The sequence below is a fragment of the Muntiacus reevesi genome, chromosome 6 (genome assembly GCF_963930625.1).
Source record: "Muntiacus reevesi chromosome 6, mMunRee1.1, whole genome shotgun sequence".
Lineage (NCBI taxonomy): Eukaryota > Metazoa > Chordata > Mammalia > Artiodactyla > Cervidae > Muntiacus > Muntiacus reevesi.
In genome coordinates this window covers 97,669,562-97,697,094 of record NC_089254.1, presented here as the reverse complement: position 1 = coordinate 97,697,094, position 27,533 = coordinate 97,669,562, and the positions used below count along the sequence as shown (strand labels likewise).

Sequence of the window (27,533 nt, the reverse complement as noted above, 5' to 3'; positions counted from 1 at the left end):
ATTTATCTTTGTACCTTTTTCGTATAGATAAATGGAAAAACTCGTTAATGGTTATGCTTTAATATATTTAAATAGTTTTCCTAATGTTTCAATTTATAAGGAAGAAAATGGACCTTTAAAATGAGGAAAGGGGGGCTTCCCTGGTGGTCCCTTGGTTAAGAATCTGCCTGCCAATGCAGAGGACATGTGTTTGATCCCTGGTCTGGGAGGATCCCACGTGCCGTGGGACAGCTGAGCCCTTGTGCCATAATCCTGAGCCCGTGCTGTTGAAGCCTATGTGCCTAGAGCCTGTGCTCTGCAACAGGGGAAGCCACTGCAATAAGAAGCCGTCACACCACATCTAAAGAGTAGCCCCTACTCGCTGCAACTAGAGAGAAGCCCATGCAGCAAGGAAGACCAAGCGCAAGCAAAAAGTAAATAACATAAATAAAACTTTTTTAAATGAGGGAAAGGGATGCTCTCTATCTAATTGCCGTCCCATGGACTAAGACACATTGTACATAGTACGTAAGTGATGTACTATCTGTTGACTGCTTTCGCCAGGCCAGGCCCTGTGCTAGGCGCTCCTATGATGCTGTTTCATTTTATCCTCCTACCAACGTCAGGAAATCGGTATACAGCTATGACCTGATGGCACTGTGAACTTGGGGTCCTGAGTGTTTCCACTCAACTCAGGTGGTGTCCATGCCTCTGTCAGGGGTCATTCCCCCATAGGGTCACAACATCTGCACATGATCTGGGAATGCCTCACCAGCTACATGTACTGTCAGGAGAGCCACCGGAGTGAAATATCAAAGCTTAATCACTGGTGTGTCGAAAATGACAGTTGTTCGTTCTCTTTCTATAGAAAGATAGAATTTTCCATGTCTTGCTATGGAAATGTTGGAGAGGAACAATCTCTCTTTCTTAGGTGCAAATTTTGTCTGACACTTCGTGTGTGTTTCAAGTATTTTTGATGTCCCAAAATAGCAGCAAGGAGCCTCTGTAAGAGGATTCCACGGGCTGGTAAATGAAGGTTGAGTCCCTGACACAGCCCAGGCAGTTCTGAGCCCAGAGGGGAAAGGCCATGTCCCAAGCTGGCAGTCCTACCCGCTGCGAACTCTAACCAAGACCAGAGACAGCCCCCATGCAAGAAATCAGGATATGATTTTTTTTTCTTTTTTTTTTAAAGCATGTAAACTTTGAAATAGAAAGGCCAAGTAGTCTGCCTCTTGTCATAGGCAGTGTTGCCAAGGAGATGGCGCCAGCTTCAGAGAAAACTGGTGCCTGCTGAGGGTGTGAGATTGAAACAGAAAGGTTTATTCCTTCTCCAGAGGTGTGGTGAGCACCTAGGTGCTCCATACCTGTGCTAGACTCCAGAGGTGCAGCCAGAGGCCAGGGATGGACATTTACTCACCCCGCCCTGTGCCTGGAGGCCACCTTGCCCATTCACCTCCCCCCGCCCCACCCCACCCCCTAGGCTCTGCCTCTCCTGCGTGTGTGCTGGCCGCAGGCCCATTGTTGCCTCCAACTAGACAGTGAACTCCTGGAGGAACCGCAGGGTCTGGTTTCTGACCGTCAGCACCCAGCACAGTGCCTGGCACATAGAAGATGCTTAGGAAAATGGCAATTGAATTATTCCCCGATAAGTGACTAAATGAGGGGTGCTAAACTCTGTCTTCGGATAACCCCTGCTAATAATGGTTTCTTCCCTGAAGAATGAATACACCTTAGCAACCATCGAATGTGCTTCAGGTGCACTGGACAAAAAGAAACCGATTTTAGACTTGACTTTGAACATCCAGGAGCTTGGAGCCTTACAGACCAGTGGAGCAGGGACCAGGCATCTGCCCGATCATAGCAGAGGGGTCTTTGGTTCCCCAGGGATTACTGAGGGGCCAGATAGAGAAGTACCTTCCTGACCTGAGGGCTCGTGCTGAGCAGATTTTTTATGAAGCATCTACTGTGTACCAGACTGAGGCTCAAAACACAGGCCCTGCCCTTGGGATAGTGGAGGGCGAACACCCGGACATACATATACAACAGTCGTTGTTCAGTCGCTCAGTCGTGTCCGACTCTTTGCAACCCCATGGACTGCAGCACGCCAGGCTTCCCTGTGCTTCACTGTCTCCCGGAGTTTGCTCAAACTCGTGTCCATTGAGTCGATGATGCCATCCAACCATGTCATCCTCGGTTATCCCCTTCTCCTGTCTTCAATCTTCCCCAGCATCAGGATCTTTTCCGGTGAGTCGGTTCTTTGCATCAGGTTGGTCAAAGGATTGGAGCTTCAGCATCAGTCCTTCAGGTGGTCAGTTGATATCTATTGGACCGATCTGGTGGTTCGTGTCTGTAGGTTCATCACGCAGTCCACCAGCACCGAGAGCAAGATGTGTTTGAGTGCGGAAGGAGTGGGGGAGGACAGGCTGTCTCAGAAATGTGACCAGCATGTCATGTGTGCAGACAAGAGGACACAGCGTTTGAATGGGGAAGAGTTTCATAGTAAATTGGAAAAGGTTGAACCCAAAGGCAGGAGACCAGTAGGGGTTTACAAGAGAGGGCTGGACCACAGAGGGCTCCAGCAAGCTTACAGTGTGGAGCTGAGTGGATGATGGCTTCTAGAGGAATGGGAAGAGATGGGCCTTTATCAGCCCTGTCCATTCACACGCACGGAGGCCCGCTCTTCCCCAGGCGAAAGGCTCGCGCCTGGGCTCCTGTTCCTTCATGAAGATTCGCCCCTTCCACCCTCCTTTGTTTGCGAGCCTTAGAACTTTCCATCTGAATCACATATTTTAGCACTTTCTTATATTTAATAAAGGTTTATTCAATCTACAAATCCTTACTGATTGGCTCCTAAATGCCAGACCCTGTGCTGCCCTCATGGACGCAGCAGAGGAGACAGACACGGTGAGGAGGTTATTGGGAAAGTGCTGTAAAGTGACATTTACGGCACCAGAGATGGAGACTAACCGGCATCAAGGGATGCCTGTCGGTGGCGGTGACAATTAAGCAGAGGTTTGAAGGATGAGCAAGAAGGAAGCCGCCACCTGAGAACCAGCGGAGAAGGCGTTTGACGCCGAAACAAGAACTCCGAAGGAAGGCTCGGGAAACTGGTTAGGTGGGGCTTACTGAACTGGGAGAGTGGGCCGGATGACTGCCGGGCCGGGCAGTGCCCAGCCGGCGCGGGGGACTGAGAGTTCGTTCTCAGGGAGGCAGGGAGCCTGGGAAGGACTTCACGCTGAGGGCCTGTGGCCTGTTGAGCTGGTAGAGAGTGGGCTGGAAGAAGCAGCAATGACGTGGAAAGATAGGAAGGCCCAGGTGAGGTGGTCAGAGCCAGAGCGGTGCCTGCAGAAGTGGAGAATCCAGGGCCAATTGAGCTACTTCAGAGCTGCCGTTATTGAGTGGCAAGGATATAGAGGGAGAGAGAGGAGTCAGAGATCAATGCCAGGTTTCCAGCATGAGTAATGGCGCGGGGAGGGGGGGGGGGTTGCGATAGTAATTCCATTTAATGAAACAGAGGATAGAAGGAGGAATTATTTGGTGTGGGAGGGTGCAGAGGAGAATAATTCCCTTTTAAACACAAGTTGAGGTGATTGAGAGATATTCCAATGGAAGTGTCAGGCCATCAGAAACATAAAACTGGAGCCGAGAAAAGTCCCAGAAGGGAACAGACTTTTGGAAATACACAAAATGGGATTTAAACCGCTAAGAATGGACACGATGACCGTCGCAGTTTCCTAGCATGCAGAGACGAGTACCACAAAATACATGACTCAGAGTAACAGAGACTTGTTCTCTCACAGTTCTGGAAGTTAGATTTAGATGTCCAAAATCAAGGCCATGCTCCCTCTGAAGCCTCCAGAGAGGGACCTTCTTGCCTCTTCTAGCTCCTGGCTCCTTGGCTTGTGACAGCATCACTCCAGTCTCTGCCTCCGTCTTCACACGGCCATCTTCCCTCTGCGTCTGTGTCCAGATCTCCCCCTTCTTCCGAGGACACCGGTCATACTGGATGAAGGATGCACCCTGCTCCAGGACGACATCATCGTAACTAATGACATCTGTAGTCACCCCGTTCCCAAAGAAGGGCACACGTTGAGCTACCGAAGATTAGGACTTCAGCGTGACTTTGGGACATGGTTCAACCCCATAAGAATTACCTAGAAAAACAATGAAACGAGAGAAGAGAAAGGGTCCTGGGGCTTTGCTGTCGGCAGCACTTGGATAGAGGAGGACAAGCCGTGAGCAACAGAGCGGAACAAAGGCAGGAGCATGTAGTGTCATGCGAACCAAGACTATGTATTTCAAGACCAGACGGAACGGTCACCTGTGTGGAAGAAACAGGACTGTCAGGCTCCAGAGCTGAGAAACTGACCAGTAGACGCGACGTGGTCCCTGCTGGCCTCGGCAAGTTCCGAGATTGAGTGGAGCGGAGGGGCATGTCCAGTGAGAGGAGGAGGGAAGATGCGAGAGGCAGAGCAGTGGAAGCTGCCGGAGATGACTCTTCAGAGATTTGGCTTTGGAAGGAGAACAGAGAACTAGGGCAACAGCTGCAGGGAGCTGAAGGGATTAGGAGAGGTTTGATTTTCACGTGTTTTGTTCTTGTTCTTGCGTTGTTTTATTGTTTTTAGACCGGAGACACTGGAGCGAGGGTGTGCGCTTGGACTAGGTCTGTTTGCGTGTGTGTGCGCGTATTGTTTGTTTTCGCGCTCGACTTCAGTTGTCACCTGTGCTTCGGTGTCGCCTCCCCAGCGACCCATGGGGGACAGGGCTGCACCTTCTGTTTCTTTTGTCTCCCAGCTGCCCTGCCTGACGCCCGCACATTTGCTCACTAGGATCACAGCAAAAGAAATCCTCTGCCGTACATATCGCGACATCAGGAATTGCTCTCATTCCATTTTCTGATGGACTAAACAATTTTTTAAAATATTTACTTACTATTTATCTGGCTGTGCTGGGTCTTAGTTGAGGCATGAGAACTCTTAGTTGCAGCATGTGGGATATTACTTCCTCAACCAGGGATCGAACCTGAGCCCCCTCGTATTAGGACCTCGGCGTCTAAACCAGTGGGCCACCAGGGAAGTCCCCAGCTAAATGATTTTCACAGGTCCCGTTCCTGAAACGTGAGCCTGCTGTTTCTCGCCCAAGAGCATCACTGGCATGCCCTTTGCGTGACAGTCTTACCTGTTGGAATCTGCTGGGCAGATCATCAGGGAACAGAATCTGGGAAATGGGTTTCCAGGAGTTCCCAGTGGTTTGATTAAGGGCATGAGAAAGTACATGCCCTTAGTGAAAGTTAGTCACACAGTCGTGTCCAACTCTCTGCAATCCCATGGACTGTAGCCCACCAGGCTCCTCTGTCCTCGGAATTCTCCAGACAAGAGTACTGGGGCATGAGGACCAGTTAATTAACCTGACAGGAAGGGAAGCCTCATGGTCAAGTCCCGAGATGGCCCCACGGAACCAGAGCAACCTGACCCTCAGACCCGACCTGGAGACTGGAGTGTCCAGGCTACAGCGGCCAAAGGGACAGGTCACAAGAACGGGGGACAGACGTGCTGAGATGCCTGATCCTGAGCCAGCAGCAGCTGCCCCAGGAGGGGCTTCTCAGGACCAGAACAGGTACCTCCCCGAGGAGAGGCCCGAGCCGGCACGTGAGAGGAGGCAGGTGGACACATCTGACTATCGAGCAGAGCAAAGCAGGTTCTGCCACATGTGTAATAAGAGTTGTTTTCACTATCATGTTCTTTTGAGATACTCCCTTCTTTTCAAAAGATGTGTTGTTTTTTTTTTAAATCAAAACCACTGCGGAAGAGATGGCATTGCTGGAAGCAACCTGCGGTAGTCTCATCAGTTCCACATAATGATCTGTGGCTCTGGAAGCCCTGGTGTGTGGGGGCACCGCTCGACACAGTGACCTAGACCAGGTCGAAGGTCCCATGACCCAGGACAGTCCAGCACTGATGCCTCCCCAGGGCATCCGTGCCAGAGGGCAAGAGCCGTCCCCCACGTCCACACGAACCATCAGCAACTAGGCTGGGAGGAGACAAAGACCAAAGACAGGGAGAAGTGCCAGGCACAACACTGGAGCTGAAGACACCCAGCAGTGAGGGGACAGGGACAGGGGAGACCCCTCAGGTAACAGCTCGCTCCCCGGCCCTCCGCAGCAATCCCCGCCTTCCAAGCCCACGGAGACCCAACCTTGGCCTCGCCGCCCAGACCACGATCCTGGCTCTCTGGAAGCACCAACCGTAGTGCTGCCTCTCCAGCTCCAAGGAAGGGAAGAGACTCCTTTTCACAACTGAAAAATCAAGACTTGATAGCAAGACCTTTTGGTTCTTATTTGTTTTTTCAGAACCATTATGTAGAGAAAAAAAAAAAAAAAAACATCAATGAGAGCCAATTTAAAGGAGCAGGCAGGGAGATGCTTTGTGGGCAGGGAAAATTCAGCTTGAAGCTCCAACAAGTGGAGGTGCTCTTGGCACCCCCTCCCTCCCTCCTCTCCTGCTGGCTGGGCAAAGATAACCCAGATAGAGAAAAGTCTCCCAGCTCCCGGGCTCCCCCTCCAGGCTGCTAAAAAGGTGGAGTTGCATCTTCCTGGATCACTTCATCAAGGGGGCCATTGGTAGAGAAAACAGAAGTTGGGCCAGTGCATCAGCAGAGTGCCTTGAGCCACGTTTAAAAACAAAAAAATCTTAAACTGAGTTCATATCTCATGCTCTGAACGTGGTTTTCTCCAAAATATACCCCTAGCAATCATGACCAATTCCTAGAAAAGCGGAGCTACTCTGTGGTCTTTGGTTTTGGTTACCAACTACATGTGAAATTTTCTTTTTGAGTTTAGGTGATTTCCTTCAGAAGTTCCAGCAGGTAACCAGGTTTATCATGTGAAGGAACATAGTTTCTAAAGTTAGGAAAGGGTTTATAATGGAATTCTGATTAACGGATCATGAATCAGGTACTATAATTGTCATAGTAGAGAATTCTTTAGAAGATAATAAAAAAACAAAACTAGTGTTTCCTTGGAAAAGTGTGATACAAACTCCTAAAAAGGGATTGTTGGCATAAACAGATACTGTATTTAATCCCATTCTGGGTGGAGGCAACTTGTTTTATATATGACTGAAAATAGAATACTTCTGCTTCAGAATTCCTTTGTAAAAACTGATCATCCTTGGGACTTCCCTGGTGACCCAGTGGTTAAGACTCGGAGCTTCCACTGAATGCTCAGGGTGCAGGTTTGATCCCTGGTCAGGGAACTAAGATCCTGCATGCCACTCAGCAAAAAAAAAACAAAAAACCTGGGCATTCTCTAGAGGTTGGTTTCCTGGGTTTTCAGCTACAAAAGATAATTCCTGAGTATCTCAAAAGCGTTGATTAGCTCATCTGGCTGGAGCGTGATGGTAATGAAGCAGTAGCTGTGGTTCCCTCTGGGTCTGCTCTACAACCTCAGACCTATCATGCATCTCAGCCAATCATCCAACCAGGCTCCCTACTGAAGGGAGAACCAGGCCAAAGTATGCAGGGATCATTGCAACCCAGCTCAAGAACAACAGAACCTTGAGGGGATCACTAACGATAGCTTAGGTTTGAAAGACTAGATTTTGTTGTTGTTGTTGTTGTAGAATTCATATAGAAATAGCTTCCTGCATTTCCAAATTGCTAATGACTTTTTTTTCCCCCATTCTTCCTTTTCAGGGCCCCTGAGATCATCCTGGGTTTACCATTTTGTGAGGCAATTGATATGTGGTCTTTGGGCTGCGTCATTGCAGAGCTGTTCCTGGGCTGGCCGCTGTATCCAGGAGCTTCAGAGTACGATCAGGTGGGTCCAGACAGCATAGGTGCTCTCAGCCAGCTCTGTTCCTTTGTCTGGATGGGCACCCCTTTCATAACCTGACATAGGGACGGGGCTCTGAGGTGTGACACTGTCTCCCAAACCTTGCTTCCTTTCGATTGCTTTTTTTTTTTTAATTTAGCCACGACTTTTATTGAAGCATCTTATCTGTGTTGTCTCCTTAAGTACCAGTATCCAAATTTACAATTGAGGATCACCTGGCTTTTCTTTGTTCTTCTTCCTTTTCCTATGATTACTTCTTTCTCTCCCTATAAAATTGTCGTTTTTCTCCGAGACGCTAGAGCCGTTAGTATACCACGTGTGTGGTGACAGGAAAAGCCCTGACCTCATTCCCATCTTTCCTTGCAGATCCGGTATATTTCACAGACACAGGGTTTGCCAGCAGAATATTTATTAAGCGCAGGGACAAAGACAACTAGGTTTTTCAACCGGGACACGGACTCGCCGTATCCTCTATGGAGGCTGAAGGTAGGAAGAATGCACACCTCGTTCCTCACCAACACCCAGCTTTTGGGGAAGAAGGTCCCATTTGCGGGGAGCCTTTAAATGAGGCATGTGGGTCCTGGCTCTGACTCTGATTGGGCCATGGGGGAGGCGCGACTGTGGTTGATACATGGTGGATGGATTTTCGAATGTTCAGAAAGCACCCCTTTGCTTGACCTACTGCCTTTGCAGCTCAAGCTCTGATTGCTAAACTCCCTCGATTTCATCCAGTAAACCTGGACGACCTGCCTGGTTGGCTACTGGAGAGAGAAATGAAAGAAGTGAACGGCCCCCTGCCCTTAAGGAGCTCCCAGTGCAGAGGGAGACTGAACTTGTGTGACAAGCCTTGCCCCCTCCCCATGACCAGCACCCTGTTTCAGGCAGGAACAATGTGGGAGCCTGGAAGAGGAAGCCTTGATTCCTGCTATGGAAGAGGGTCGAGGAGGAGCATTTGAGCCAGGCCCTGAAGGATGCAGAGAGCTTTGCAGGCAGCAACACAGTATCCCAAGGCTCCGGAAGGGCTCTGCTGGCCCCGCCAGCAGGTGGTGTAGCGCCTCACTGCACACCGTAAACTCGGGCAGTTTGACTTTAACGGAAACATATTTTGCTTTCACTTTGATCTGTGCCTAGTAATTAAAATTAATGTTGTTTTTTTTTTCCCCTGGGAAGGAGAAAATAATACACGTCTTAAGTGTGTTTTGTGTTCATTTTAGGTGCTTCTTTATTTTTTGCAAGAGTGTGGGTGGGTATTTTTTTTAACAGAAACCACAGCCAAACTGTAATACATTTAGAGATAATGCGTGGTCAGTGATGGCAAAAGATTTAGAAAGGAGATCTGGCAGCTGAGCAGGCCTCTGAGTCTCTTGATGGGAGGCTGGTGTCTGGCAGCTGTTGAGGGTGAGCGGCTCAAGGTCAGGTCCAGTGAAAAAGAGTCCTGGCGGGAGGAGGCTGAGGCCGGCCAGGGGCGGGGTTCACTTCTGCGTCTTAGGAGCTTCAGGCCTTCGTGGCCAGCTGTTCCCGCGTCAAAGCCTGGATTTTAGCAGCTCCAGGTGTGCTGTCCTTGACTGAGTCTTGGGAGGATCAGTTACCTGCGATCCATGAATGAGTCCAAAACCCCATAGTCATTGGAAACAGCGGCTTCCTAGACTGAGGCCAGTTCAGGAACCGGACGCATATCCCCTGGACCCAGACAGAGGGGACTGCCAAGCAGACTCCAGAGCCAGCGGTCATGGGACCTTGGCAAGCTCCTCAAGCTCTCTGCCCCCGTTTGCCCCTCTGGAAGATGGGCTGGTAATCGGCCTCCCTAAGTTGACTGTGAAGGACACTACATGAGTTCACGTGCTTTAGAACAGTACCTGGGGACTTCCCTTGCAGTCCAATGGTTGAGAATCCGCCTGCCAATGCCGGGGACTTGGGTTCGACCCCTGTTCTGGGAAGGCTGCACATGCAGAGGAGTAACTAAGCCTGTGCACCCCAACTACTGAAGCCCGCGTGCCCTAGAGCCCATGCTCCACAATAAGAAAAGCCACCACAATGAGAAACCCCCAGTGGCCACAACTGGGGAAAGTCCGCACGCAGCGAGGACCCAACACAGCCAAAAATAAATACATAATTAAATAGATAAATAATTTTTTCAGAAAGTAGTGCCTGACACATAGGGAGAGCTCTATCTGTATGAGTTTGATAAGTTAAAATTTTTAAATGTGCGGACAAAGGGCTTCTGCTTTTCCACATATGAAACCTAACTGCATCCCTTAAACTTAGGGGAGAACGTGGTTCTCTTGGGGTTGTGGCATATACTGCCTTCTGGGGATCCCCTAGACCCAATTCAGAGCTGCCCCTCCCCAACAGGTGTTCATGGGAAGGGAGGAAGGAGGAGGGGTGACCTAAGTGTGGAACAGGAAGAGAGGAAGGAATTCCTGGGCAGGTCGCTTTAAGAATCCTGTCTCCTCTGAAAGGTGGGAAAAGATCCTCAGGGGGAGAAGCAGAGGTTGACAGGTTTGAGTCACAGTGACTAGGAAATAATTCACATTACCAATGGGCTGTTGCCTCTCTTGACCAGACACCAGATGACCATGAAGCAGAGACGGGGATTAAGTCAAAAGAAGCAAGGAAGTACATTTTCAACTGTTTAGATGACATGGCCCAGGTAAGCTCCGTGGGTGAGTATACAATGTTAGCCCTTTCAGAGCCAAGCACAACACTTCTGCCGGAGTAATTAACAGAGGATGGAGGGTAGAAATCCACCTGTGGTGGCTGACCTCGACCTTGAACAATGATATGTCGGCCTTAGGAAGTATACCACTGGGTTTGTGGAACATTTTTAAGACCTTACACCAGCTCTTTAAAAATAGCTTCAGTTTACTGACTCTCAATTGTAAAATAGCACTGGCCAATCTTACTGATGTCTCCATGAGAAGAATTCAACCCCATTAGTTCATTTGAGTACCATGATGAGTTCTCTAGTGCCACCTTAACAAGGGGCCATAAACTGGTGACTTAAGACAACAGCATTTATTCTCTTGTAACACTGGAAGCTGGAAGTTTGAGATCACGGTACCAGCATGCCATGTCCCCTCTACCAGCTCTAGGAAGAAACTGGCCCAGGCTGTTCTAGTTTCTGGTGGCCCCCAGTAACCCTCGGTTTCCCTTGAAATTGTATCTGTATCCCCCAATCTCTGTCTCCTTCATGTGGTCTTCATCCCTGTGATCCCTCTTTTCTCTGGGTCCAAAATCTCTCTTCTTTCTCTTACAAAGACCCCAGTCGTTGACTGTATGGCCCACCCTACTTCATTGCAACTTTAACTTGGGTACATCTGTTGAGACTGTTTCCAAATTAGGTTCCATTCCTGGGTACCAGGCACCAGGACATCCATCTTTTGTGAGAACACAACCCACTGCAGTCAGTCTCTCTTAGGTCACCTTTGTGTCCAGAGAGAATTCTAGAACGTCAGCTATTTTTAGAGTAAAACCTAGTCTAAAATCAGGGCAACCCAAAGTGAGTTTTTCTTCAAAGCCATGAGAAACACAGCTCCAGACCAATAAACACTTAGCACACTTCTTACTGAAGATAAGTGTAACCAAAACTCATGACTCCAAGTAAAGTATACTTGTCAGTTGATGAGAAGCTTTGATTTTCTGAGAAAACTGAAATTGCTTTCCAGTGCATGTCTTGGGGGGGGGGGGGGAGAAAACACCACAAAACAAGGCTTTTAAAGGTAATTCTAGTATCGGTTTCCCAGGCAGTACAGCGGTAAAGAATCTGCCTACTGATGCAGGAGACACAAGTTCGATTCCTGGGTCAGAAAGCCCCTGGAGAAGGAAATGGAAACCTGCTCCACTGTTCTTGCTGGGAAATCCCACGGACAGAGGAGCCTGGTGGGCTACAGTCCACGGGGTCACAAAGAGTCGGACACAACTGAACAACTGAGCACACGCACACACAATATAGACTTGCTCTTGGAAGAAAAATCTTGTGTTCAGATATCCTGCCTGCCTTCACCAGAGGCAGTCCCAGTGAACCCAGGGACTCGAATAACTCAGACCCTGGCTCAGGAGTTGCAAGAAGACTGACTCGCTATAGGTGTGGGAAGCAGGCCCGAATCTCTCTCTTGGGAGGTTAAAGAAATAAACCTTTTTGTATCTTACTTTTTACTGTTTGGTTGTAATTATTGTTCTTTAACCATGGGAAAATATGTGTAGCCTAAACCCTGATGCTGGGAAAGATTGAGGGCAGGAGGAGAAGGGGACGACAGAGGATGAGATGGTTGGATGGCATCACCGACTCAATGGACATGGGTTTGGGTGGACTCCGGGAATTGGTGATGGACAGGGAGGCCTGGCATGCTGCGGTTCATGGGGTCGCAAAGAGTCAGACACGACTGAGAGATTGAACTGAGCTGAAAATGGTACAACTCTAGATATACCATTCAGTACATTCACATTGTCATAAGCTCAGTCTCCAGAATTCTTTTCATCTTATGGTTCTTTTCAATGAGGCATGATGCAAGGTGCATTTCAACCTAACTGATGAAAGCAGGAGCCGGCTGCACCTGCACCTTCATATGTGTGCAGGTGCCCACAGGGGCCTGTCTTCCCTCAGCAGCCTCCCCTGGCCTCTCCTGCAGAGAGAACAGCCCTGACCTGCGGGCAGTGATGACCTGTGGCAGCATCCCCCACGGGGCAGACACAGCCTTCTGGGGGTTGGGAAGGGGTGGCCGAGAGATTAGGATGGAACCGCAGAGCACAGAATAAGAGGAATGGGGCAAGGGAGGCCCAGCGGGGTCTTGGTAACTTGTCCCCACTTGCTTGCAGGTGAACATGACGACAGATTTGGAAGGGAGTGACATGTTGGTGGAGAAGGCAGACCGGCGGGAGTTCATCGACCTGCTGAAGAAGATGCTGACCATAGACGCCGATAAGAGAATCACTCCAATCGAGACCCTGAACCACCCCTTCGTCACCATGACGCACTTACTCGACTTTCCCCACAGCACACAGTAGGTGTCCCGGTCGGTGCTTTATCCCAGAGGTCGGCAGACTTTTTCTTTAAAGCCCCAGGTAGTGCATATTTCAGGCTTTGTAGGGACTTCCCTGGTGGGTCCAGTGTTCAAGACTCTGAGCTCCTTTCAATGCAAGGAACGCAGGTTTGATCCCTGGTCAGGGAACCAAGATCCCACATGCCTCGAGGCCCAAAAAAAAAAAAAAAAATTCAGGCTTTGTAGCCGTATGGTCTCTGTCACAACAACTCAGCTCTTCCATTAGAGTTGAAAGCAGCTGTAGACATTACAGAAACCGACAAGGGAGGCTGTGTTCCACTAAAACAGTATTTATAAAAATAGTCGGCAGCCACATTGGGACCCTGGGCTGAAGTTTTCTTAACACCAAAAAGAGGGAACAGTGGGGAATGAGAGGGCAGAGGCCGGGTGGACTGGACCCAAGGTGTCTGCACAAAGGGAGGTGCTCAGAATGGCAGCATCTGTGATGCAAAGTCACGCGTGGACTTGGTCCGTGTAGATTGGGACCTGTTGGTTTGTTCATTCACTCATTCATTCACAGGGCTGGGCCAGGGGCTGGCGGCAGTGGGGAGCAGAGCAGATGGCCACCCTGGGGAGTTTAGAGTCTATAGGAGAGAAGTGAAAAGTGAAAGTTGCTTAGTTGTGTCTGACTCTGTGACTTCATGAACAATTATAGTCCGTGGAATTCTCCAGGCCAGAATACTAGAGTGGGTAGCCAATCCCTTCTCCAGGGGACCTTCCCAACCCAGGGATCAAACCCAGGTCTCCTGCATTGCAGGTGGGTTCTTTACCGGCTGAGCCACCAGGGAAGCCCCTATAGGAAAGAGGAAGGCACTAACCCCGCAATCCCCAAATAACCAGGCTGTTCTCAGGGGATACAAAGGGCGAGCAGATCCTGTAATAAGGGGACCTTGCTGGAGGCAGGGCGGGGATGACCCACGGACGTGACCGCCCAAGGAGAGGGAGGTGCTTGGTGGAAAGGCCCGCGAGAGCGGAAGGGGCCTTGCCAGGCGGAGACCCCAGCATGGGCAAGATCAAGCACAAGAGCCCGAGGACAGGGAGAGGTGAGGCCTCAGGATAAGCCAGTGGCAGGGCTTCCGTGTTATGGATTTCGCTCTTTCTCCTAAGAGTAATGGGAAGTCATTAAAGGATTGATGGCCAGGGAATGGCTGATTGGAGTTGTGTTAAACAAAGATCGGTCTGCTGTCGCTCGATCAAGTCAAATAAGCTTGGAAAAAATGCCCATCAGATTTGGCAACTTGGAGGCTGCTGTTAACTTAACGGAGAGCTGTTTCCATGGATGGTAAAAGCAGAAACCAGTTTAGCAGGCTGAAAGACTGAGGGAGAGGTGAAGAAATAGATGGTACCCTTTCAGGAAGGAAGGCTGTGTTAGGGGAGGGGGGAAATAGAGGGGTGACTCAGGAAGGCCCAAAGGGGAGTTTTCTTTTCACATGGAAGAGACTTGAGCATCTTAAGAGGCTGATGGGAAGTGCCGGGTAGCAAGTAAAAGATTAAAGATAAAGGATACTCAGAAAATGTTTCTCGAGGTAATGGGAAGGACCAGGATTCAGAGGGCAGGTGGAGGAATAGGCAGCATCACAGGGGGTGGGCAGAGGAGAGCGCGTGGCTGTTCCAAGTGCCTGGTGCGGTGGAGGAGAGTTCAGGGGCTTCTTCCACCAGCTTCTGTCTCTCCTTGTTGGTAACAGGGTATTGGTGGTTAAAGGAGGGCAGGAAAGCTTAGGTAGCGGAAAGTAGCAGAGACAGTTGAACAGAGAAACAGAGCAGAATCGCTGAGTATGGGGGTTGGATGTGAAAACCACGGGGTGTAAATGAACTCCCCAGGTGAAGGCATGGAATCAACAGGGTCCTTCCAGGTTGGCGTTTGGCTGGGCTGCTAAGAGAAAAAGATTGACACAGATTTATGATGTTGGCAGTGAAGAGACTATAATAATCCAAAGTCATGGCTATGCAAGGATTAGCTAAAAGAGAAAGGAAGTGAAGCTGGGAGGGGTCCAAAGAGACTGAGTGGTCTGATCAGCTCAGAGAATACTTAGTATAGTAATAGTTGAACTAGCCAGATGGGTGGAAAGTGTGCTCAGGAGGTGGGATGCTTGAATTTGTGGTTGTGGAAATGGCATGGTTTCAGGCTTGACAGTCTGGAGTCGCTGGTGTTGACAACAGGTCCCTGGAGATGAAAAGGAACTAAGGAGCCAGGACCAGGAATCAGGGTGACCTCCGAAGGGCTTCCCTGGTGGATCAGATAGTAAAGAATCTGCCTATAATGCAGGCAACTTGGGTTCGATCCCTGGGTGGGGAAGATCCCCTGGAGAAGGGAATGGCAACCCACTCCCAGTATTCTTGCCTGGAGAATTCTGTGGACAGAGAAGCCTGGCGGGCTACAGTCCATGGGGTCGCAAAGAGTCAGACACAACTGAGCACTAACACTTCTACTTTTTCACTTTTGGAAGTCTCCCAGGTGGGCAGGACTGAGCTAGTGGCCTGGCCTCAGTGACTGAGGGGGAGAGAAGAGAAGGGAGGATTAGTTTAAGGAGGCGCCATCACAAAGCACCACTGAGTGGCTGAGTGTCATAAGCAGCAGACACTCATTTTCTTATTCTAGAAGCCCACGATCGAGGTGTCCGGCAGAGTTGGCTTTTTCTGTGGCCTCTCTCCTCGGCTCACACTTGGCTGCCTTCTGCCCATGTCTTCCCGTGGTCTTCCTCCTATGCTGCCTTTGTCCTGATTTCCTCCTCCTTCTAAGGAATTGGATCTGGGCCCGCCCTAATGACCTCATTTCACCTCTTTAAAGATCCTATCTCCAGATTCAGTCCCATTCTTAAGTACTGGGGGGGTTAGAACTTTAACATGTGAATTTGAGGGGCACAGTTCAGCCTATAAACATAGAGTCAGGAGCGAGATCACTTCAACCTCTGAGGCACTTGGGACATGAAAGAATAAACAACCCACACCCTGGGTGTCTGCAGGGAGAAGCAGGGTGCTCAAGAGAGCAGCAGATTTCAGGTGGCATCAGGAGAGAGAGGGATACACGGAAAGAGCCTGCACCTGAGACAGCCGCGGGTCACCATGGGCCCCGCCACGGCCAGAATCAGATCGGGTCAAGTCTCAAGGCTGGATTTGACCCTCAGCAGCATACGAGAAATGAGGGTGTGGCACCCATCACCAATGGTGCTTCCTCTCTTTTCGGTCTGTTCCTTACTAGCTGTTGTTGAGCAAGTCAGATTGTATTGCAACAACCAGATAGTGCCTCTGCTTTAGAAGCATGCTTGAAACCCAGACCCGAGTACAGAGAAGGAACTGGGACCCACCCCTTGCAAACTCTCATTACGGGATTTGTCCTGTTTCTGGGTATGGGAGGGGTAAGTCAAGGGGTGTCAGTCTGAACCGCAGAAGAAAGGCAGACTTGGCGATTTACTGCATAGGGCCCCCATAAGATCAGCCTTCGTGTCATCAGGAGTGAAGTGGGATGGCTGAGAAACAGCTGTGTACAGGAGATGCAGGGGTACTGGTGAGACGGTTCTTAGTAGCCACGTGCACTGTCAGTGAGACATTAGTGCATGCCCAGCTGTGTCCAGCTTTTTTGCGACCCAGTGGACTGCTGCCTGCCAGGCTCCTCTGTCCAAGAAGTTTCCCAGGCAAGAATATTGGAGTAGGCTGCTGTTTCCTTCTGCATGGGATCTTCCTGACCCAGGGATCGAACCCACGTCTCCTGCATCAGCAGGTGGATTCTTTACCATTTTGCCACCTGGGAAGCCACCTGCACTCTCAGTGAGACAGTCTCATGCATAAAGTTTGAGGCTTGGCTGGATGACCTCAGGGTGCTGCCTGTCTCTTGATTCTGCATGGAAGCAAATACAGGATGTTTCACTGTGTGTGGTGAAGACCCAGCACGGAAACCATGGGCATCAGCTCCTAACTCAGAATCTGGTGTGAAACCAGGGGACGCACTGACAACTTAGGTTTCAGAAAATAGGCCTCCGAAGGAAAGAAGGTTCTTTGAACACAAAGTAGGCCTGATCCCCAAGTAACCCTAGAATTTGCTGGGCAGACCATGAAGAAGTCTGGGACCAGAAGAAACCTCCAACCCACCCCTGGGGCTGGGTCAGGGCTGCCCGCACATCTAGATTATCAGATGAAAGAGACTCCACTCGTTTCTCCATGCCAAGATTCTAGTGCACGAATTCCTTAAAAACCATTCTCAACATTAACCCAGTGTGAAAGTCCTTCCCTCTGAAACTAAAAACTCAGATCGTTTCAGTTAGAGAATTTGGAGTCTGAAAGCTTTGTGTTGAATTGTCGAAAAACCACCGATGCATTAAATACAGTCCAAAAGAACACAAAATCCATTGTTTTATTCTTTCAGCCTCCATGTGAAAGCACTGAGCAGTAGGTTTGGTACTGAGTCGATGCTCAGAACGTGTTGGCATTGCCAGCATTCGTGTTTTTAGCTCTTGGTCACCGGAGAATACGTTTTCCTTCTTTCCAGGGTCATCAGTCATTGTTTACTTCATGTGCGTTGTGTGGCCAGTGTAAGTCATCACTAACTCACAAAGAAATGTCTAAGTCAGTTCAGAAAATCTTTCACGGAGAGGATGTTTTGGGATAGCCCACAAGCATCTACTTGGCCCAGAATCTCGCTTACCTGTAGTACAGTATGTAGTTGTCATCTTAAAATGGTAGAATTTTAGTGTGACTACACTACTTATAATTAAGTATTTTAAATGGGATCTTGCTATCCTAAATATTAGCATTTGAGGAAAAAGTAAGTTTAATTAGAAGAAGACTCAGAAGTGAATGAGACTTGGTGTGACACATGTGCTCAGTTGTGTCTGACTCTTTCAGACCCCACGGACTGTAGTCCACCAGGCTCCTCTGTCCATGGAATGTTCCAGGCAAGAATACTGGAGCGGGTTGCCATTTCCTACTCCCGGGTATCTTCCCAACCCAGGCAGGGATCAAACCCACGTCGCCGGCATTGGCAGGCGGATTCTTTACCTCCACACCGCCTGGGAGGTGCAGACGTGAATGAGAAGCAATGTACAAACAATTGAAAATCCTGTGGTGGGTTTTCAAGAACTTGGTCAGGGCCACTTATGGCTTTCTTTGTCCTTAATGCTGGTGTCCGCAACACTTTTATACCTGAATTTCATAATTAAGAGTTTTGTTTTGATTCAAGAATGCAATGGAAGAAGAAAAAGAGGGAGAGAATTTTTATTTTATGTAACTGGGTAAGAATCAGAAAAAAGAAAGGAAGAATGAAGGAAGTTAAAGAGAATGTACATGTCTATGTGAAGCTCTTGATCTTGGCAAATTACCTATCCCTTCTCTGCTTTATCCTTACTTGCAAAATAGGGGCAACAGTTGTCTGTCTTCCCCTCGTGGTTGTTGTAGGACTGAGTGAAAGAGGGCTTGTGAACAGCCCCCACGCTGTCAGTAAACTTCACCGCTATTAGTAGTTGTTAAAATCATTATTTTCCATCCACGCACAATCCAGGGAGGAGCAAGAGTGCCAATAGGTCCTGATACCAGGTTGGCTATTCTTTGGCTGACCCCTAGATGGCGCTGGTGCCCTGGATTAGCTGGAAAGGGTGTGGGCAAGGAAGATGGAGGCAGGTCATCCATTGCTGACGGGTCCCAATCAGAAAACTTACATGTTTATTTATGGGCCAGAAACTACTTTGAAAGCCAAGAATGAGCTGTGGAAATTAGGAGGCAGATCAGCAGCAGGAGGAAATGCAGTGAGAGCCAAGAGGTCTGTTTTGTGTTGGTAGAGAACTGTTACCCCCCCAGGATGGGGAGGAGGCAGTGAGAAGGTGTGGGATGGGAGGAGGCGGGGAGGGGAGTGGAATTCCTGTAAATACTACCAACTCTTGCAAATGCAGACATTGCCTGAGAAATCCAGGAACCTGAGACCCAAAGTGAGGTGTCTTGGTTGCTTCGTTTATTAGATTAACTCTCCTCTCTTTTTCTCTCTCCATTTTCTCCCCTGTAATTCCATGTTACTGTCTTTCCCTGACACCTCTGTCTCTGCCTTTTGCATGAACAGCGTCAAATCATGTTTCCAGAACATGGAGATTTGCAAGCGTCGGGTGAACATGTATGACACGGTGAACCAGAGCAAAACCCCTTTCATCACGCATGTGGCCCCCAGCACATCGACCAACCTGACCATGACCTTCAACAACCAGCTGAACACTGTCCACAACCAGGTGAGTGGGGGGCAGAGGGGAAGGCAGACGGGGGCTGACAGAGCGGAGGTCAGGGATTATATTTTCCCACCAAGCTGAGTCAGGAGACAAAACTCCAATATCATATACAACAGACAAAATCCCTCTACTGTCACGTTCAACTCTGCAAGAAGGTGCTTGTCCTCGTCGTTATTTCCTTTGAGATCCTCAGGCATTCTTTGTATTGACTCCTAGCCCCTTGAAAGGTCCCAGAAATGACTCACTAAGAGAGTTATTTCTGAGATGGTACCTCCTACTGCTTTCCTGTCCTGCTGTGAGAATAAGGTAAAGGAGATGCTGGAATCCTCTCATGTCTGACATCTGCCTGATGGAGAATTCTAGAACTGGAAGGGATGGATGCTAGTGGTCATCCAGCTCAGGCCCCAGGTCCTCGTGTCCACACTGTTGGGTCCACATGATCTCTTTTCAACACAGACAAAACCTGTCCTTTTCCAAGTCTTGTCACCAGAATCCCAGCAGTGAGAACTAAAAGGGGACCCACAGCTTTCAAACCTCTTGCAGAAAATTTGCAGAATCTAGCACCTAATTTACTGCTGGAAATATGGATGACACCCAGGAAATATGTACTATATGAAGAGTCTCCAAGCCCTTGCTCAGGCAGCCTCTGGTATCTAAGAGACTTTAATTCCTACCTACCAGTATTACTAGTTCCCCCAAAGAAAGTGTCCCTAGATTTTCTTCAGTCTTAGTATCAGTCTTTAATGATAACAACACACCTGTGTATGCGTGTGTGTGTATACACGCACGTACCACACCCGTCAACAGCAGAAGAGCATATATGGTCCAGTGTGAATACTCTGCCTGGCCATCCACTCTCTTTTGACAGGTCCCGTGCTCCCATGAAGAGTCACTGACCCTGCTTCCCAGGCCATGCCCAGCACGTTTGGTTGCTAAGGCCCAGCTTTCCTTCCCAGCCTGTTCCTCTCCCCCTGTGCCCACCCTCTAGGAGAGGCCGCCTAGAATCTGCTGCCCCCTGGAGGCCACTGGTGTCCTTACCGTTCTCCTTGGCCAGAGGAGTTCCTTTCTCTAAGGCCTGGAGTCCCATGCGATAAACATTCCCACCCAGCGCCTAGCTCAGTCCTCAGGCTGAGGCAGCCACCGCCAGTCAGGTGAAGTCCTTGACAGAGTGACCACGGTGATTCTGCTCTTCCTCACCAGAGTCCCAGCACGGTGAGCGGACCGTCTGGCTGGTGCCCTGAGCAGGGAGAGTAGAAGATACATTGAGACGGGAAGTTGGGCCTAACTGTGAGGAAGGAGGGCCAGCCTAAGATGCGTATACAGTGTTCATTAGGCAGCAACCGGCGACTTGTGAGCAGAGGTGCCGTCACACACAAAGTAGTCATTTGGAAAGAATGTTCTAGCCTCTGTGCCCAAGAAGAATTAGAAGAGAAGAAGTGGAGACCAGAACATCACTAGTCAAGGCCTTACAGGTCCCAGGCCCCAGGCCAGAAGGCCTTAGCGAAGAAAGTAACGGTGAAACAGAGAGAGAGGGTCCCGGGGACATTTGGAAGGAAGGAGCAGCAGGACCAGTGGCTGACCAGAAGGGGGAGCGACTGAGCACCCGTGTGGGGACCTGGAGGAGACTGCTGCTGGCGCCCCAGGGAGGGAAGCCAGGAGGCAGGAAGAGGAGGGGAGAGTGTGCACTCTGGTGTGTAGAGGGCAAGGGGCTAGTGGAAGGTGTGTCTGAGGGGAGCCTCCTGGAGAGGTGAGGCTGCAGAGAGAACAGAGAGGAAACACAAATCATGCCACTGGTAACAACACAAAATGCTGGCCCCATGCAAATGACTATAAAATAGATGAACAGCAAGGACCTACCGTACAGCACAAAGAACTGTATTTAGTACCTTTTAGTAACCTATGATGGAAAGGAATAGGAAAATCATATGTTTATTCCTTTCACTAGAGTTTCCCTTTGTTAGAATATATACATATAACACAACATTGTAAATCAACTACACTTCAGCAAAAAATAATGATAAGAGATGCTGGCCACACATGTATCACATGTGCATTCCCAGTCACACTACCTGCAGGCTGACTGTGTGATGCTGCACAGACATTTGTTGTTACAATAATATCTTAAAATCTAAACATGGGCAGTACCTAATTTGGTGATTACTTTCAAACAAATTCTATGCTTTGCACTGAAATTCAGCATAAAATATAAGTATAAAAGACATGTAAAATGAGACTTTATCCTTTTCATCAAATTTGACACATATGCATACCTTTCCTAAGGTCCTAATTTCCCGATACCCTTGTGGCTCTTTCCCTTTTTACTTTTTTAGTCCTTGTAGCCTCTAGTAGCAAAATGTCTCATAAGCAAGGTTGACATTGAAGCCATGGGTTACTCCACCTATCTTACTAAAGGATCAGCATGAAGAAGACTAAGACGGGGTGAAACTGGAAAACTGCCAATGTAGAATTCCTTTTCCTTCCATGACCTTGCTTCACATGGAAGTTCAACCTCAAATGCTGTCTCTTTCTGAAAGAGAAAGGAGAGAGGACATAACTGCAGTGTCTGTCTAACACAGCTCCATTGAACTTAACCCATCTCAAGATCTCTTGACCCCCTGGCACCTTCTCCTTGCCCTTGAGCCTTAGTTGCGGAATGCCAGCATGAGAACGCACTGAGTTCCAACAAGCAGCCTGAGCCTCAGCATGTCCCCCTGTGTCTGTTTCCGTAGTGTTACTTCTCCACAGCAGCTGTGGTCTGTGAACGTCTGAGGGCATCTGTTAAAGTGCTACCCTTAGACCTTGCTGCCCAGGCCCTCCCCAAGTGCCTGTGCTTCCGTGTAAGGCTCCGGGAATCTGAGACCCGGGGCCTGGAGGAGCCACTTCTAGTTTCGTCCTCCCCAGTAGAAACCAAGTCCAAATACCTGCACCCAAAGGCCCTCAGGTTGTGGGACAGAGCTGGGGCCTGGAGAGAAGGCAGGCAGGCACTCGCCTCCATATTCCAGGGCCCAAGCCAAGGAACCCGGATTCAGACTCCAACCAAAGCCCTCCAGGTGGTTATAAAAGTGTTTATGTCTGAGTGGAAGGGCAGATCATAATTCTTTCTAGCCAGTCCTTAACTTTGCAGTTTAGACTTGACATGCAGGCATCCGTGTGCACTTGCAGGCCCTGAAAATATTAAGAACAGGCCCAAATCTAAGCATCAGAGGTGATTCTGTGTCCTGGGCTGCAGGTGCCTACTTTCCCCTGAGACTTTCCAGCTGTATTTCCACTCCCCTGTTTTTGCTTTTTTTTTTTTTGGCTCATTGTTTTCGTTCATTCGTTTGCTCTTTTTTGAGTTCATTTATTTGATTTAGATCCGTGTCTCCCAACATGCCATCTCCCTCATGTTTTGTTTGTTTTATTTTTGTCTAACCCCACCATTCCTTTAGGCTCCCACCTCCACCAGTGCCACTCTTTCCCTAGCCAATCCTGAGGTCTCCATACTAAACTACCAATCTGCACTCTGCCAGCCCTCAGCGGCATCCATGGCTGCGGTGGCCCAGCGGAGCATGCCCCTGCAGACGGGAGCCGCCCAGATCTGCGCTCGGCCCGACCCCTTCCAGCAAGCACTCATCGTGTGTCCACCCGGCTTCCAAGGTAAGGCGGAGTGGACCCAGCCTCCCACCCGCTTCCACCAGGACCGCCTCTGTGGTGCTGGCCCCATGCTTTTCCATCCTGCTAAAGCCCTTTGTTTCTTTCTGCGAGAGCCCTGGCATCACTGAACTTGAGGGCCCCCATCCAGGGGCGGCCAACCTAGAAACAATGGACTTTGGCTTCTGCATCAAGTTCGTTCCTTGTTATTCGCACCACCTGCCAGCGGCTTTGTCCTGGCTCAGCCGCGTCTGTAAATCAGCATTGTGTGCGCTCCCGTTGTTATGCTGATGTCAGCTCTGCGGCGCCTCCCTGGAATAACCTCCGTGTGGGTTATCTGTAGCACACTGCCCGCCTCTGACAGCGCACTAGTCCCGTGCTTGTGAGGAATATAAACCTCTCTGAAAAGTACTCCCTGGCCACTGCCTCCCACCTCTGGCCAGGCACCCCGGCACTCTTCTAAAAATTCTAAGCGAGAGTTGACCGGGTACCTGCTTATAGTTTACACAGAGAACTCGAGAATTTGGTTCTGAAAGCGCCCTGGTGTGGGTCTGTGTGGCTCAGTTTGAGTCGGTGCTGTCCCAGCAGCCTTACCCTCTCTCCCCGGCTTTGACCCAATATCTTCATGACAAGAGCAGCTGTTTTCCTGCTGTGATTTGTCAGCATAACTGTTCCACTCTGGGCTTTAAAGACTCCTTAATTTGACTGAGTCTTTGAAAACATTCAAAAAGGTCGGGGTTTTTTTGGTTTTTTTATTTTAAGTTAGAGGGGATTTCCTGGTGGTCCAAGGGGTAGGACTCCACTGATGAAGGCCTGGGTTCTATCCCTGGTCGGAAACTAACCCCAACAAGCCATGTGGCATGGCCAAAGAAAAAAAAACACAAAAAAACTTATTTTAAGATAAAAACTGAGGCGGGGAAGACTTCCAAAGGACCAGGCAGTGTCTGGTGGGGACTAGTGCAAAGGGATGTTGAGGGCTGACAGAGCGGCCGAGAAAGCTCTCCTCATCCAGCTCTTTCCAGTTACTCAGCCCTTCTCCCCCGCACTCCTTGTCTCCACTAGGATTGCAGGCCTCTCCCTCTAAACATGCTGGCTACTCTGTGCGAATGGAAAATGCCGTTCCCATCGTCACTCAAGCCCCAGGAGCTCAGCCTCTTCAAATCCAACCAGGTCTGCTTGCCCAGGTAATTCTTTCTTTATTATCACTGGTATTACCACGATCCATGTTAATGTTGTTCACAAAAGAGATATATCTCCGATAATTCCCTCCCTGGCAGTGAGTTAGATGCCTCAAGTCATTAGAATATATCAGTAATATTCCAAATGATCCCCAGGTGAATTACCTTCCTAAGTATCTAGCTTACAGTTCCAAGAAGAAATTTAGACACAAGGGGAGTCTGGGGAAATTTATTATTATTATTGTCTCTTTGTAATGCAGATTAATATGAGAGAACTAGGTTTTAATCCTAACTCTACTAATAACTCTCTGTGACCCAAGGCAAGTCAGTTAGTATTTCCTTATTATAAACTGAAACTATTTTTTAAAAGCAGAAAAAGAGCCTTGGAGATTATCTCTCTGTTGCCTAGCTGAAAACCAGGATCACAGAGGCTTTGGGCTGGAACCTTCCTTATCTGTTCACACAGGTACTCTGGTAGATTCCTCGAAAGAGATCACAGAGGTGAAACTGGTTGAAAATTTGTGACGTGTTATGAAAATTTTAGGTAACAAAGTGGTGTAATGATAATTAGTAATCAATCCTTTAATCAATCAATTAATGTCACCTGGACATTAATAACAAATACATCTTCGTTGTGCTGAGCACTTTATAGTTGTTATTGATTTAATCCCCACAATATGGTAAAGTGTTTGTCTCCTTCTGACAAATGAGGCACAAGCAGCGGCTCAAAGTCCCACAACAGTTAGGTGACAGAACCAGGACACACACCCAGGAAGTCTGACACCAGCACGCGTATTTTAACCCGTCATGCTGAACTGTTTCTTTATCAGGGTCTCTGTTGTTGGGAGTCTAGGATAGCTTGACTGAAATGTTGTTAGTTTAAAGCACCTTTGTTTTTTAAATGAAGTTGGTTCCCAAAGACGCTATTTATGGTGTCTTTTGTTGAACAGAAGTTTGGGGGTTAATTTTAATGTAGTCAAATTGCATAGGTCTATTTTAGACTCATGGGGTGCCCTGGCGACTCAGTGGTACAGAATCCACTTGCAGTGCAGGAGACACAGGTTTGATCCCTGCGTCGGGAAGATCCCCTGAAGAAGGAAATGTCAACCGACTCCACTGTTCTTGCTTGGGAAATCCCATGGACGGAGGGGCCTGGCGGGCTACAGTCCGTGGGGTCACAAAAGAGTCAGACACAACTGAGCAACTGAACAACAATTTTGGACTCACTCTGTTCTAGTTCATTGGTCTCTCTAATATCCTGTTGTCTTTACTGTTGATTTTATAACTTTAATGTATGTCTTGACATCTGGTGGGGAAAGCCCTGATCCTGTCACGTTCTTCAAAATTTCTTGTCTGTTCTTGTCCCTTTGCTTTTCTGTGTGAATTTTATCTTCACCTTTACATAAGAATTTTAGTTCCAAAAGAAACAAGACAAAAACCCAGCACCCTGATTTGTGTCTATTGGACCTGCATTGGATTTATATTCACTTTTAGGAAGATTGACATCTTTGTGATACTGTCATTTCATCCTTGAACACAGTATATAACTGTATATAAGTTACCTTTTATTCCTTTCACTAGAGTTTTCTTTTGTTAGAATCATTCCTAAATACTTTACAGTTCTGTTATTAATAACTTTATTAACTATATTTTCTTATTATTTGTCTTTGGTTAATAGGAATATAACTGGTTTTGCTCCATTGAGTTTGTTATCCAGCAGTCCTTCCAAACTCTGATTAGTTCTGATTGTTTCTGTGAATTCCCTTGGATTTTCTATGTAGACTGTTTTTCATTTACAAGTGATACAATTTTGTTTCTTCCTTTCCAGTCTTTATAACTTTTATTTATTGTTCTCATGACACTGTGCTAACAGTACCTCCAAAACAATGTTTAATAAGAGCGTTGATATTGAGCATTCTTAACTTGCACTTAACTTTAAAGGAAATTCTTCTTGCTGTTTGCCACTAGAGATTTTGTTTAAAGAATGGTTAGGGACACTTTATGAAGTTTGCTAATTTTTTTGATGAATTAATGTTCAACTGCATCAAATTTTCTTTCTCCACCTGTTGAAATTCTCCTGTGTTTTTGTTCCTCTAATTGTTAATGTAACAAGTTACTTAATAGATTTGTAATGTTAAATCATCTTTATATCAATATTTTCAAGGTGAACTTTATTTGATCATGTGGTACTTGATGTGTTTGTATGCTTTTCAATTCTGGATTGTTTGTGAATACTGCAGTTAGTATTTTTGCACCTATGTTCATATGTGAGGAGGTGGCATGGATTTCTTTTTCTTATAGAATCTTTATCTGTTTTGGGCATGGAGACTACACCCAGGCTCATAAGATATGTTGGATATTACTACTTCTTCTGTTTTCAGGAACAGTTTGTTTTGAGATTGACACTAGCCATTCTTCATCTCTTTGTTCTTATGTCCAGATTGAGACTGCAGATGCCCAGTCTCACCAGTTTCTGGTGGCACACACAATTCTGTCTTGCTGAAAGTTTAAATAGAGAACCTTCGATATATAAAGCACACCTGTATTGCTTCCTCTCTCTCTCATAGCTCCCTTTTATTTGCACAGTTTGGTAGTACGGAGTTCAGAAAAGGCCCTAGTAGATCAAGAGAACTACCACTCACTCCAGGGGCCCGGCAGCCTGTTCACACTTCATCTGACTGGGAGCCGGCTTCAGGCCAGTTTCCCAGTGCGGCTCCTCTGTGAACCAAAGCCTGTAGAATTCACACGTATTCTTAAGCGTACACGTATAGGTCCTTTCTTTGTGTTTGCATACTTAACCCTAGGAAGCCAGGAACCATCTCTGAAAGAAATAATACATAGCATCGCTTACCAGCTAAAGTAGATATTCCTCGTTGTTCAGTTCAGTGGAAACTAACAGGCCCAGCATTTCCGAATTTGTCTTAGTCTTTTAATCATAGCAGGGAAGGGCTTTACCAACTGCCTGCTTGAAAAGGAGTCCTTGGAGCACTATAAATCTCCAAGTGAATTTAACCTACAGCTTTAAGTGGGGAAGTGAACCAAAAATACATGTTCAAGGATTTTAATTGCTACCGTGTTTATAACAGAGAACTGCTGGAAGTAATTTGAATGTTCATCAGTAGGAAATCTGTTTAAATTGATAAGGGCATAAAATGGAACGCCACATAGCCATTAAAAGGACATGGTAGACCAAAGTGACTTGATATGCAGAGTTGTCTAAGAGATATTAACTTTAAAAAAACAACAAAAAAACAAGAACTATCCCGTTCTATCCAGTGTCACTGTGTATCTCTTTTGTTTATTGATTGCCTTTGATTTTTCTTGTTTGTCACCCAATCCATGCCAATATGTTAGCCTATTAAGGTGGAGCTTTCTCCTAGATATTTTTTAATGATCCCTTCAAAGGAGAAAAAATAAGCAACTTTCAAAACTAGGCAGATCCTTTACCATCAGAGCCACCAGGGAAGCCCTATAAAACTAGTATGGCAGCTTTTTTTTTTTAAGCAATAATTAAACATTGACACTGATGCCTTCATTTTTCTTGGGGTTAGGTTAGGTATCAGGCAGAGGTACTCCAAATATTATTACTTTAAATATATCCCCAAATTTCAGTACATTTCTTTTTATCTAAATGTTTAGACCTTTTCAAGGAGTTTGTGCATGTTTAGAAATA

The 27,533-nt window shown here is 47.8% G+C and overlaps 1 protein-coding gene across 4 annotated transcripts in view; it reads left to right on the top strand.

Annotated features, from left to right (window-relative positions):
• Positions 1-27,533, top strand: part of HIPK2 (homeodomain interacting protein kinase 2) — a 196,421-nt gene that overhangs the window by 133,564 nt on the left and 35,324 nt on the right. For 2 of the 4 annotated variants that reach the window (XM_065938693.1, XM_065938692.1), the window contains exons 3-9: positions 7,672-7,795; positions 8,177-8,296; positions 10,374-10,460; positions 12,626-12,810; positions 18,893-19,055; positions 22,562-22,688; positions 23,745-23,866. In XM_065938693.1, the coding sequence (XP_065794765.1) occupies positions 7,672-7,795; positions 8,177-8,296; positions 10,374-10,460; positions 12,626-12,810; positions 18,893-19,055; positions 22,562-22,688; positions 23,745-23,866 (928 nt within the window). Of the gene's footprint in view, positions 1-7,671; positions 7,796-8,176; positions 8,297-10,373; positions 10,461-12,625; positions 12,811-18,892; positions 19,056-22,480; positions 22,689-23,744; positions 23,867-27,533 lie in introns of all 4 variants that reach the window. The other 2 variants (XM_065938691.1, XM_065938690.1) reach the window with 1 other exon arrangement.